At 40.5% G+C, this 13,315-nt stretch overlaps 1 protein-coding gene across 1 annotated transcript; it reads left to right on the top strand.

Moving 5' to 3' along the window:
- The first annotated feature begins 5,900 nt into the window (after positions 1-5,900).
- On the top strand, positions 5,901-11,076 carry LOC149798349 (uncharacterized). Its single transcript, XM_089960866.1, has 2 exons — positions 5,901-5,986; positions 8,472-11,076. Exons 1-2 carry the CDS (start codon positions 5,901-5,903, stop codon positions 10,381-10,383), a joined length of 1,998 nt encoding a protein of 665 aa, XP_089816992.1. The 3' UTR covers positions 10,384-11,076.
- Positions 11,077-13,315: the final 2,239 nt, after the last annotated feature.

Below are 13,315 nucleotides of genomic sequence, written 5' to 3'. Positions count from 1 at the left end.
TTCAATACGCCAAAATTCACCACTCGACTGGTACGATAATTCAGAGTCAATCCTTTCACTTTACACTCCGTGTGCACTTCTCTTTGTTTGTCCCGGTATTCGTAGCCGTAATTTTTAGGACCGCCACTCGCGAAACTTAGAATCTTGTTGTCGGGGTGCTCGTCTGTCCAGGATCCTAAACGGTGTCCTTCGATGTCAGGGTGATGTTGACCCGTGCGCTCAATGTAAATACAACTGTCCGTGTCAAAGTACAGGACGCGTTCCCCTAACAGTTCTAAAGCTTCGTACAATTGTAAGCGAGCATGAGCGGTCACGTAAGCCGCAATGATGACATTTCCAAATGCGTCGGCTTCTACAAAGTCCAGATCTTCTTCGTAATTGACCAAAATAAAATCCTCACGAACGACGTCCACGTGTTTCATGTATTTGGTTTTGTCGTGAATCATCTGGAAGTAGCGGGAAGGTTCAGTCAAATATTCCGTCTTGGGTAAACACGGTCGTTGTGCCATTTTACCCCACAAACAATTTAATATCACTTTGGCAAACGATCGCCTGCCTTCGTTTTTCTCGATGTGGTCAAAAGGGATGCCTTCCTGCTCCAAGTATTTCTCTTTGAATGTCTTTTCGTCTTCGGGAGTGTGACACCAGGAAGGATAGCCACTGGCTTCTTGTTTCAGTTTCAAAAAGGCATCCACGTAGTCTGCAAAAATGCCTTTCTGGCCTGGGTCACCCTTGTGGTATTGTTGTGTCTTGGGAAAGTGACAAATTTCGTACACTTCTAACAGTTGGTATCCCATGTCCAGAGCTTTGAACAATTCCACGCTAACCCACGTCCCCGTCAAGGCACGTTCTTCCTGGGTGTGCTGACAAGGTTGGCCTTGGTTACACGTTTCGGCACAAGAACGGCACAAGGGAAACATCAGCTTGCCTTGACAATGGTGAGGTAACACGGGATGGTATAAGTCCGTGGGAGGCAAAACTTTACATTTAATCAAACCTTCATATTGTCGAATGTTTTTCAGGTCGATGTGTTCCGTCAGCAATTGCGTGTGTCCTGCAGGAAAGTGACAATATTTGCACACGTAGGGATACAGGAAACACACGTCCAAATATTTCTTCTCCTTTCTCTTCGTCGGCTTGGTACAACAAACAGGTGGCATTAGTCCTTCCTCCGTACAAACTATCCCTCGGGTTCAGGGGGTCCACCCACTGGTAACTTTCCACAATGCTTTTAAACTCGGTAACGATTTTCAAACGGTGATCGTACTCGTGTTCCCACATTTCCACCACTTGGTATCCTTGCTGTTCTAACTTCAGGCGTCGCTGACAAGTGTCCTGGTACAAGTCTTCCATGGTTCGTTGTAAAAACTGATTTTTAGTGTTACGATCAGGGTAGCAGACGGGACATCCGTGAAATAAACAACCGTTAAACTCGTACACGATCTTGGGGTTTTCTAAGTCCCAGCCATCTACCGAATGTGTACCGATGGTCTTTTCTCCCCCTCCGTTGCGGGCATGCTGAATCCATTTGTCTTCCTTGTCGCACAAGTAATGTAACCAACGTAGGGCTTTGACCGAATACTGACGTTTGACAAAGTTAGTCGTTTGAGGGCTAATGACAGCCAGAGTGTTTTCAGGCATGAAACGTTGCCGGTACACTAAGGAACACGCTTTGGCAATGGTGCAAGCTTCTTTCAAAGGATCGACCCCTCCGTGTTCCATGAACAGTTCTCGAAATTTTCCACAGCACTGCCGCAAAATGTTCACGTCGGAACGACAATACTTTAACATTTCTTCCTGAAAGTCAAAAGGGTCCGAGGCATGGGTCAGGTACCAAGCGTAGAAAGCTTCTCGTTGTTCGGTACGCATGTTGTCGGGGTCGTAATAGTGAGCCTCAGGTAAATGGGGTAGAACGGCGTGTTGATTGGCTTCCGTATTGAAAAAGTGTGGAAAGTACCCTTTAGCCATTTCTGTCATTCCAAACGTTTTAGGCATTCGACTCAAAGGCATGGCCAAGTAACTCATTGAATCTTTAAACTGTACTTGTCCCACTTGCATGAAAATGATTTTGGCTCCGTTCAAAGTCACTTTAGGACGTTCGGTACCTTGTTCCGTATAGTATCTGAGAAGAAACTGTCCATCGTATCCCGAGAAATTGTGGGCCATGACTGTGGGATGACGATGACAATCTCCGTAACGTTTGATGTCCTCTTGGCTCCACGTCTTGTCGATGGGGTCTAAGGCCCATTGGGTAATTTCGGCTAACGTGTTCGGTCACCGAAAGATTTTTTCACGCCCTCCAGGAATCTTGCTACAGTGAGGTCAATGACTAGGTTCTTGAATGCGCTTTTCGCCCGCTCGATGAGCCACGCAGAAATTAGGAATGTGAATGCCGGTCTCTTGCATGCATTCGAAATCGAAAAAGATGAAATTGCCTTTCTTCTTGTCGTCCTCATCTTCCTCATGTTGGGGTTGGTATTTTTGCATGTAACATTGATGTTCCAAGTTCACGATTTGGTGACAAATGTGACATTTTTTCTTTCCTGGACGTACGTGTGCCTTGGGACTGTTGGTACATATGCCTTGTCCACACGTAGGGCACAATCTCAGGAGTTGACAAGCACATTTCTGCTGTGAACCTTTTGTCTTCGGATGTTGTCTGTAACAGGTAGGGATGACAAAAGTGAGCAGACAAATTGGATAATCCACTCTTTCTTGTCCTTTGTCCAGACAGGGTTGAGAGGCCAAACATCCTGAGCATTTCGATTCACAATGTTTGTGTTGCTCTCGATTGTTATAGCCATAGTCACATTTCTCACAGTAATAACCGTATCCCAGGAATGCGGTGATACTGGTAATGGTATCGAAATGTTCATCGTGATGATAAAGATGAATGTATTTTCCGTCCTTAAAGTCTTGGTCTCGAAACAACAGAGGGCCCGCGCACTTCTTGAGGGTGCACTTTCAAGGTGTTGCGTGGAGCTAGGACATCTTGCAATTTTTGCATTTCAGGAATGCCACAGGGTGTGTCTTTGGACAGGCCGGCTTGTTGTAACAGGAGTTCTGCTTCATTTCGTTGTTTGGCTCGGTCCGATTGTTGAATAGTTTTCCAGGCTCTTTTCCATTCTGCCGTGTCATTCTTGTTGACATAGGTTCGTCCCATCACGATAGCCCTGGCAAAACACATCTAGTCTTGAGGGTCGTTAATTCGGACGAGGCTTGTTTTGGTGCTACGAAGCTCGTCCACCAATAACACCTTTTTGCGTTCGGTCCCTTTGGGAGAAGAAACGTGGGTCATGAACAGTGTCGCTTTTCCGTCGGTGGTGTCAAATTGGTCATTGGATTGTTGCACGTGTTGTATCTTGTCCATGACTTTCTTGTCCATTACTTTCTTCTTTCTTCTCGATTGGATTTGATCGTTTCATCTTGACTGTAAAAAGTCAAATGACTACATGTGAAACACCATGGTCTACTTTATATCCATGACAAACCAACGTATATATAAAGGGTGTGTGTCTTGTCCTTCCACTATTCATTTCACTCTCAAACTAAACAAAACGATGGAAGAGACTACACAGATTGAACTTTTTATCAGAGCTTTGCGAGGGGTTATCAGAAAATTTTCTTCAGACAAGCCGACGGACTACTCTGCTTCCTTTCGAGATAAAAGTCAAGATATTTGCTATATTGTAAGAAGAAAGGGCATTGGTCTTCAGAGTGTCCAGACCGTCAAGAAAGCAAAACAGGGGCTAAAAGAGACAAAAGTCAAGATACCTGTTATCATTGTCAAGAAAAAGGACATTGGTCTCCAGATTGCCCTCAGAAACAACAGGAACAAGAAGAAGAAGAGGGAAGTTATGGAGAGGAAGAAGAGGAAGAAAGCAGACAGGTGAAGAAACAGAAACAGGAGAAAAAAAGAAGGGGAGAAAGTGAGGATGAAGAGGAGGAAAAAGTTGTGAAAGTGAAGAACTTTAAAAAACAAAGAGTGTGAAAAATGACAAAGAAGAAGCCTATGAACTTTTTTAAAGTGCCGTGATGTGAATTGGATTGTAAAATTTGTACCAGAATATACAGTCTATAAAACGTAAGTGTCTCTTGGTTATGATTTTTAGAATAAGAATCTACACACACGCACTCAAACATTCACACGTACCATAGGGGTAAAAAAGGTTGGTTTTTTTCTAGTTTTAATTGATGTTGGCAATTGAAATAGTATCTCTTTTCGAGAGAAATGGGTGGCCCTGAAAAGGGCCTTTGGGGTATTTGTTGATTCAAACAATCAACTTTAACTGCCTTAAGCCTTTGCCACGGCCAAGGCCTACTTCTGGACTGTGTACTGTCGATGATGATGATTTGGTAGAAATCACTAAGGGTGGTATGGTAGGTGTTGTCACAGGGTTGGGTTGTTTAGCTCGGGAAGGTCTTTTTCTCTTCGGTCGTAATAAAGAAGTCTGATACATTTGTTTCAGACTTCTTAACTCCGGTAAAATGTCTAACAGTATCGTAACAGTTTGACTTTCACCCTCTTGTTTCTTTGCTGCTTCTTCTTGTTGTTTCTTTCTGACCTCTTCTTCTTGCTGCTGTTGCTGTAGGACAAAAGCTTGTTCTGATTCCTTTTGCTGTTGTATAAATTTCTGCAATTCTTCTTTCTGTCTCAGTTTAAAATTTTCCACGTCCGGTAAAGAAGGAGAAGGTGGCGAAGGTACTGGTTCCGGAACAAATTCTTGCGAAAGAAAATCCACAAAATCCCAATTGGTATCCTCTTCTGGAAGTAAGTCCGGGTTCACTTGGGTAGTCTCCACGGCCGGTGCACCCCAATTCATCGTCTTCTGAGTTTGCGTCATGTTTATGCTGTGTCGCATGGATTGACTGAGCCCAAACGCTAGCGACTCTATATAGGGAATGTGACGTCAAGGACTGCTCTCTTCCGACTGGACGAATGGTGACTGAATTTTGTAACTAGTGTTTGGATTGGTCAATGAACTCAATCCGTTTCGATCCTCCCTTTCCCTATAAATAACCGCAGTTCGCTGCATTCCTTCACCTGTTCTCGTCACCAAGATGTGGACCGACGTGGAATCCTCTACTCTAGTCTCTTCAATGCTGTTCCGGTCGGACTTACCGATGTATGTCCGATCCTCGTGGACTATTGTCAGGATGACAAATACAAGCGTGTGGAAGAGAAGAATCTACGTAGAAAGGCAAGGTTGTTTAAAGAGGGTTTTAATTTACGGTCCAGAAGTGAGACAGAGTTTGAGGAAAAGAAGAAGACCAATGCCATGCCCTCTTTGTTAAATGGAATAAGGTTAACATAAACCCAAAGGCCCTTTTCAGGGCCATTCATAGGTCTCGAAAAGAAATTAACTTTCATGTCTCATTTTTTTTTTTAAATGTCTGTTGTCTATTGTCTGTGTTCTCTCCATGTCCCGTTCAATTTCCCTTGACGCTAGACAGTCCCACCATGTTAAATTTCCCTTGACGCTAGACAGTCCCATAATGTTAAATTTCCCTTGACGCTGGACAGTCCCACCATGTTAAATTTCCCTTGACGCCAGGGTACAAACTCACTTTGCCCCATGTTAAATTTCCCTTGACACCAGGGTACAACCCTCCTAGTTTAACATTAAAGTCCCCTTGACGCTAGGGTATCCCTATTCACTACTTTTATTTAAGAGAAAAGATTTTCAAGCTTAAGCTCAAAACCCGGGTTCTTATAATATATTGAAAGTGCAGATTCTCAGTAAATTAAATTTAGCACGTTATTTGAGACATCAAAGTAAAGCAGATCCTTAAGTTCCGTGATTTTTTTTTCCAGTTCAATATGAAATTGTATGTCTCCCTTAAATAATTTAGAAAATACATGACATGAACTTTAATGTAGAGAAAAATTTAGAACTACGATGAATCCATCGGTTAATGGTTGGCAACCACAAATATGCAATGTGTCGAAACCAGGGAAACTAATTAACAACTACACGGTTGCAGAGTAAGTGTGTTCTCACACCATCTGGTACTAAATGAGATACGATGCACAAAAATTGTAAAAGACTGATATGTTTTTTTCATATGAAAGAGACGCCAACTCGTTGTATAGAATCCTTCAAAAATATAAACAATAAACACTCGACAGGAAATGATAACAAATACATGAAATGACAAATTATACATCATTTTTCTTTTGTCTTTAGCGGAGGGTAGAGGATGTTATCATGAAAAATAATCAAACTGGGAAATGTTAACCAAAAAAGACACAACAGGACAGCTTACATAACATTATTACCTGAATACAAACTGTTCAAATACGCTCACGTGCTTCTGATGATAGCTTTTTCTATTTGTAATGGACATTGATAAGGTTAATTAAGGTGAAACGCCACATCTTCTCAAAAGGTCACATCACACTATGTAACACAATTTTTGTTCATGGGTAGTAAGTGTTATTTCGTAATTGCTTATACCTAAAAAGTATAGAAAATGGCTATCATTCCCCACAAACTTTGCCTTTGTGACCAGGACAGTGATGTTTTGAAATTTACCTATTTCCAATGAGAAAACGGACTAATTTGTGTCTTTTCAGTCACATAAAGCCAGAAAAAAAACCACATGAATCAAAATTAGCATGCATTTATACTAAAATAATACAAAAATGACCACCAAAGATTTAGAAGCGATTATTTTTTGAGATTTACGATTATATTGTAAATCTCTTTGACGAATCAGCCCCCAAATGTAGTCTCCCATCATGTTCTCGTTATACTGTCCTCGGTAGCGGCGTTCAAAGTCCAGTATATCCTGGTGGAAGCGCTCGCCTTGCTCCTCCGAGTACGCTTCCATGTCCTCCTTGAATTTATCAAGATGAGGATCAAGGATATGGACTTTGAGGGACATCCTGCAGCCCATTGTGCTGTAGTTCTTCACCAGAGTCTCAACCAGCTCCACATAGTTTTCGGCCTTGTGATTACCCATAAAACCCCAAACCACTGCGACAAAGCTGTTCCAAGCTGCTTTCTCCTTACTAGTGAGCTTCTTGGGGAATTCATTGCACTTCAGGATCATCTATATATGTGGTCCGACGTAGACATCGGCTTTGACCTTTGCCTCAGACAGCTTAGGGAAGAAGTCTTGAAGTACTTCAAGGCTGCCGACTTCTTATCTAGAGCTCTGACAAATTGTTTCATAAGGCCCAGTTTGATGTCCAGTGGTGGCATCAGCACCTTCCGGGGATCCACCAGTGTCTCTCACTTGACGTTGTTCCTCCCCACAGAGAACTCCGTCCGCTGTGGCGAGTCACGCCTGTGGTAGTGTGCCTTGGTGTTCCTGCTGTCTCAAAGGCAAAGATAGCAGGGAAACTTGGTAAAATCCCCAACACTGTGTCCTAGAAAGATCGTATTTGCAAAATCTTGTTATATCCTGGTTTACCTTTGCCTGTGTTTACATTTATTTCACTACCATGGAATTACTTGCTTAGTCTTTCGAACCTGTCCCTAGTCATGATTTCAGGCATTCCTGGGATCCCAAAATATGCTGATATGATCCAAGCAATAGAGTATTTTGGTGTCTTCATGATGCTCATTACAATGTAGAACCCAAGAAAGGCTCACACCTCCTTGATGCTGGTATCGTATATGTCTGGTGTGCTATTGATCCACAATGTTCGTGATATAAACATTTGTTTTTCTCCGCCATGTATTCAGAAGAAGAACAAAAATGTTTTTCGTTGCCTTGTGGTCCAAGCTAAACAGCTGAGCCGACACGATAATCGAAACAATCAGTATCGAAAACGAAGATATCACCATCCAATTGTGCAAACGGGACTTTGGCTTCTTCACCGTATAATCCGAAGTCGCTTATATCCGGCGTTGACACTGTACTAGCATTAATATTTGAGCCAGTTTGTAAGTTTAATTCATCAGATTCTTATATATATATATATATATATATATATATATATATATATATATATATATATATATATATATATATATATATATATATATATATATATATATATATATAGTGTTTGTTTGACATTATAACAACTCCATCAGGTAAAGCAGAATTAGTGTTTTTCCTTTTAAAACTAGTTCCTAGCGCGTGGACTGAGCCAAGTTGACTGACACAACAAAAGTAAAGTTATCACATTAGGTAGATTAGTCTTTCGCATGGGTGGGAAATAAGTGGCATAAGGGTTGCAGTTATTTGTAGGTGACTCAGAGATGCAGCAGTGATTGTTTACGTATGATGTGGAAGAGAGAAATATATTGAATATCACTGGTTCTTTTAGCGATCCTGAATAGGAGAGTTGTTGCATTCTAATTGGCGAAACAAGTTACATCGATCAAAGTGTTATACCTCAACAAGGAAGTATGTATATGTTCCTATATTGATAATACGCTAAGATGGCGGAGTGTGTCGATACGACAGATCCGAATGGTATACCGAACTGCCCAATATGTATGGAAACGTTGAAGAATTCAAGGTCTGTACCATGTCTACACGCATTTTGCGAAAGTTGCATTGGTAACTATATTATCTAGCGTTTCTGAAGGAGAGTCTGGATTAGCTTGCTTTTTTCCATGTCCTTATTGTCGTGCTGATACGAAACTAACACGTGGCATTGATCGTGTCGGAGGCGATGCCCGGAAATTGGCAGAAAAGTCTAGTATAAATGATGAACATTCATCTCCAGTTGAATCGGAGAAAAGTGAGCATTTGAAGTGTGAAGTATGCCTTCTACGTGGATTTGAATCAGTTTATGCAACATCATGGTGCCAAGACTGTCAAGAAACATTGTGTAACAATTGTGCAGAGTATCACCAATCAATGAAGAGTCTGAAGAGTCATAAAATCATGAAAATTGAAGAAACACACTATATGACACACAAAAAAGACAATCGCAGGTGCACTGATCATGCCATGGACCTAACTTTCTTCTGTTTTAGTCACGAGCAGCCATATTGTATGAAGTGCGCTGTAACAAAACACCGTGTTTGTGAAAATGTCGAGGAAATAGAAGCTATTGTAGAAGATCCAGACTTTCCTGGCAAAACCACAAAAATGGAGGATGAACTTAATCGCATCCATTCTGACCTTAGTGCTGTACTTCAAAATCGGAAACAAAATGCCGCACGACTTGGAAAGCAGCACTTGGATATCACAGAGAAAGTAACATTATTGCGGAATACATTGGTTGATCAGGTCGAGAGAGTGAAGGACCATACACTGTGCGAGGCAAGTAATGCACAAGAAAAAGAATCTGACACAGTTGAGAGGGATTCCGATTGGTTACGTGATCATCAACAGTTAGTATCTTATCTTCTCTCCAAGATACAGGTAGTCAGTCAAGGATTAGAGCTTGACCGATTCTATGCATTTCGAGAAATACAGAAAAGCATGGCCACTCTGAAAACAGAGCTTCCAGAAAAGCTCGCTGGTATGTATGAGTCTAATCTCCATTTTGTTCCCATTGAGGCTTCTGACGTACTGAATCGGTTTTCGACATTTGGATTAGTTACGGTCAAAGAGGAAAGCTGCAAATTGCAGACATTTTCATCAGAATCTGCAAAACAACATATACATGCTTTAAAACCAATATCCAGTTTTAAAGTTTCTGTTCCTGGTGAAAAGGCATTACCGAAGATTCGATCTGTATTATTTGTAGAAGACGACAAGTTGCTCATGGTAGACGCTGACAACAAGTCACTAAAACTCTATGACGTCGAAGGAACATTGCTTCACAGAGTATCCACTCGAGGAAACCCAAGTTTTCTGACAAGAATGCAGGGAAATAGATACGTTGTTACGGAGCCCGATATATGCGAAATCAGTGTATACGAACTTTCCAAGGAAATTAAGTTAATATCATCTGTACAATCTCCGGAAGATATATTAGGCATTGTTTTTCTCAACGAAGTTTTTATTTTGACGTGCAAAGATTGTGTCCGTATCATTGACCAGAATGGAGAATGTCTGCAGTATTTGGATAAAAACTCCAGAGGCAATCAAATGTTTTCTTCGCTGACGTACATCATAGGTGACCCATCAAATAATCTGATTTATGTCTCTGACAGAGATAAACATAAAGTTTTCGCGTTCAAGCAACATTCCACTTCAAAACTTTTGAAACAGAAACCTCTATGTATATATGCACATCCAAAACTGATAAATCCAACTGGAGTAGCCATCGACAAGTTTAAAAATCTTCTTATTTGTGGAAATTCTTCTGGCAATATCCATCTGTTTGACAGAGAAGGAAAACACCTGAAAATCATTTATCTCAGTATCATACATCCACTGAACCTGGAATGGGATAGGTATTTTAATAGGTTGGTTTTGTCTGTGGCCATGAAGTCCTTTCAGATTCAGTTTCTCGAAGTGATTTAAAGTATTATACAACTATGAACCGTGTTTTTATGAATGCTAGCACTTTATTGAAGAGATTGGAACACTTCCAGCTGTCTTCACCCCGTGTCCATTTTGAACAATTTTACCTCAGGTGCAAATATAGCAATGAGCAATGAAGTTATATGGAGTTGGACATATACACATATACTGTTTGATGGTGTTTAATCTGGAATATATATTTTCAGTGGCAGCAAAAGTTAATTTCTATTTTGATTTTCTCCATCTAGAAGCAGCTTAACTGGATTAAAACTGCTACAAACTTACTACTAGTTTCAAAAGGATAAGATAAATTTTGTTCACAATTGTGAGTGTTATGCCAACTAAAGTTTAGGAGGGGTGCTCGATTTAAAGAAATTTTCTGAACGATTTGCGTTACAAGATTTACTCTCTTTTCACGTCAAAATATCTGCCCAGTAAGAATTAAGCTTTTATTGATTTCACTGCATGTGACGTATTATTGCATTTATAACTTGATTAATTGAAAATTTCTCAGCTGTCCATGTCACTTGCTCTAAAAGAATAATATTATAATATTTACAGTGATATTTCTTAATTTTGTCAAATATAGAGATGCACGATTATGCTATAGTGATTGTGACAATAGGGCGACTTGGTGTTGCCGATTATGGTTTTAATTTCATTAGAAGCCCAGACTAAACTGTCTGAATTACTTCTCTAGTGTAATGTATTTATTTATTTTCGAGCAATTTTGTCTTCTTTGTACAAGTTATCCGAAAAAGACGGCGTTAAACCAGGGCTGTATGGATGATGTGGCAAAGCTTGGATGCTATGCTCCATCAGAATCTGCCGGCACGTCCACATTTATGTGCCCGTGCGTTTTCATGGAGTAGATGGATATCTCGGGTACCGGTGCGCTGACAGGTTGTTCGGTAGTGTTCCACTACTTTTTAGCAAGAATTTTGGGGCATAGAAATCTCCAGTAACACTAGCAAAGCCAGCCATAGATACTTGGACGACATGGCCTTTTGCATGGAAAAATAAGACTCGATTGACGATCCAAACGTCGTTATTTTCCCTCGAGTCGGGTTCAGAAATGTAAATTCATATTCCATCACATCTGACAATTTTAAAATACAGACTCTTTTCATACTTGGCTAGTAGCTGTTTGGTGGTTCAAACCCAAGTCTTTTTTTTTTTTGATCAGCCATCAACGAGAGCTTCAACAAACCTTTCCGAGTTTAAACTGACCCTTCATTTCATAATAAAAAGAATAGCATAATTATTTCCCACGAGAATAGAACTATCATCCATTATGTATCGGGTATATCCATTCATTGCCCTCTTCACAGCATATACTTCCCACAGACAATGTCATCGAGGGCATGGGTCATCTTCAGTGATGAGACCATCTCAAAATTGTAGAATATGACATAGAATTGCATCCTCTAATTATCTAAGCCGGCCTTAATATCAGTCAGAGAATACGCTTAGAGCTCTCTGAGTTTGCACTGTGCTTTTTTGCTCCATTGCAGAACTGTTATTATTCTCAGACATATTTATGCCAGTCATATACTCACTTTACGTCACTCGCATATAACAGCATGTGTCCGACTTTCAGCACGTGCATCTACATGTAATTGTTTATAGAACGTTATTTTGTCCATCAATCAGCATTAAATTTCTTGACAGGTTAAAATAAACAAAATAAATATAAAATATTAAAAACTTTTAAATACACATCGTACAGGCGCTTTTTGAATGACTGAAGCAACTAATGTAATGCGGGTTCCGGGTGGCCCTAAAACATATAACTAATATTAAAGAATCGATAGTTTATTTACTCTACTGTTCATATAACTGAAGATCTTATGTGATGGTCTGTTGATCGTCACTCGTCCGTCCGTTAGCACAAGTTTGTTATCACTCTATCTCTTAAACTATTTGGAGGAGTGCCGAGAAACTGTACACGTATATCCCATAGTCTACTTGGTCCTAAATGAAAATGGTGCCGCTCAAACATCCGATATGGCCGCCACAGTGGTGATCTTGAAAATTAATGTCATCCCAACTCCTCTTGAATGGAAAGTTCTACTGAGATGGGGTTAGAACCAGAAGACTTCATATGATGTCTTGTCAGTTCTAAATGTACCTGGGGAAAAATACAGAGTGAGGAACAGCCATTTTAAAAAGATTTTGTTTCCTTTTCGAATTCTGAATATCTTGTATTATGATACAGACTGAATTCGAAAAGTTGAGGACCCCTGTAATTGGATAGGTTAGTCCTTTTACAAGTTGCCTCCCTTAGACACTTATTTGCACACGATTCGTTTCTACCGAAATATCGCCATGCAGATCCCGTGGACTTAATCGAAGTACGAAGCAAGATACAAAAGACATTTACAACATTTATTAATGCAATGTAGATTGACATCTCGTAAATATGCACGCGTGTACATAAAGCGTACGATTTGGGTGTTAAAATACACATCTATCATTCTCATTTTGCACCAGTTTACGATTGACACTTTAACAAATAACAGCCAATTGAAACTTCTGTAAGAACACAAACCCCCAACAGGCTTCACAGACATTTGTTGTTGTGTATGTTGTTGTTGTGGGGTTTAACGCCATTTTTCAGCACACGATAGGCTATACATGGCGGCCAGTATTAATGGTGGAGGAAAAATCCGGAAAAACCCTGGAAAGAACCACCGACCCACGAGAAGCTACTGGCAAGCTTTCTCACATACCCACACTGGCTGAATCCTCGACTCAACAGAACAGGATAAGCAGCATTTAACTGATAGCAAAGCTCCAGAAGCAGAGGATTCTTTGCTAATTTCATGAAACTATACAGACCATTTTCTGGATCACCTTCTAGCCCTATTAAGATTGGGAGGTGGGTAAGATTATATGAGACAGCAAGGAGAAGGTATAGGGATGGAGAGAA

Source organism: Sinohyriopsis cumingii, chromosome 6, assembly GCF_028554795.1.
Source record: "Sinohyriopsis cumingii isolate HCF-2022 chromosome 6, ASM2855479v2, whole genome shotgun sequence".
NCBI lineage: Eukaryota > Metazoa > Mollusca > Bivalvia > Unionida > Unionidae > Sinohyriopsis > Sinohyriopsis cumingii.
The sequence above is the reverse complement of the archived record's forward strand: the minus strand, read 5'-3'. Positions and strand labels throughout refer to the sequence as shown.

Coding starts and splice junctions, on each gene's coding strand:
- LOC149798349 (XM_089960866.1), top strand. CDS start 5,901: ATGAATCCATCGGTTAATGGTTGGCAACCACAAATATGCAATGTGTCG. Junction 5,987..8,471: donor AACAACTACACGGTTGCAGA/GTAAGTGTGTTC, acceptor GAAACGTTGAAG/AATTCAAGGTCTGTACCATG.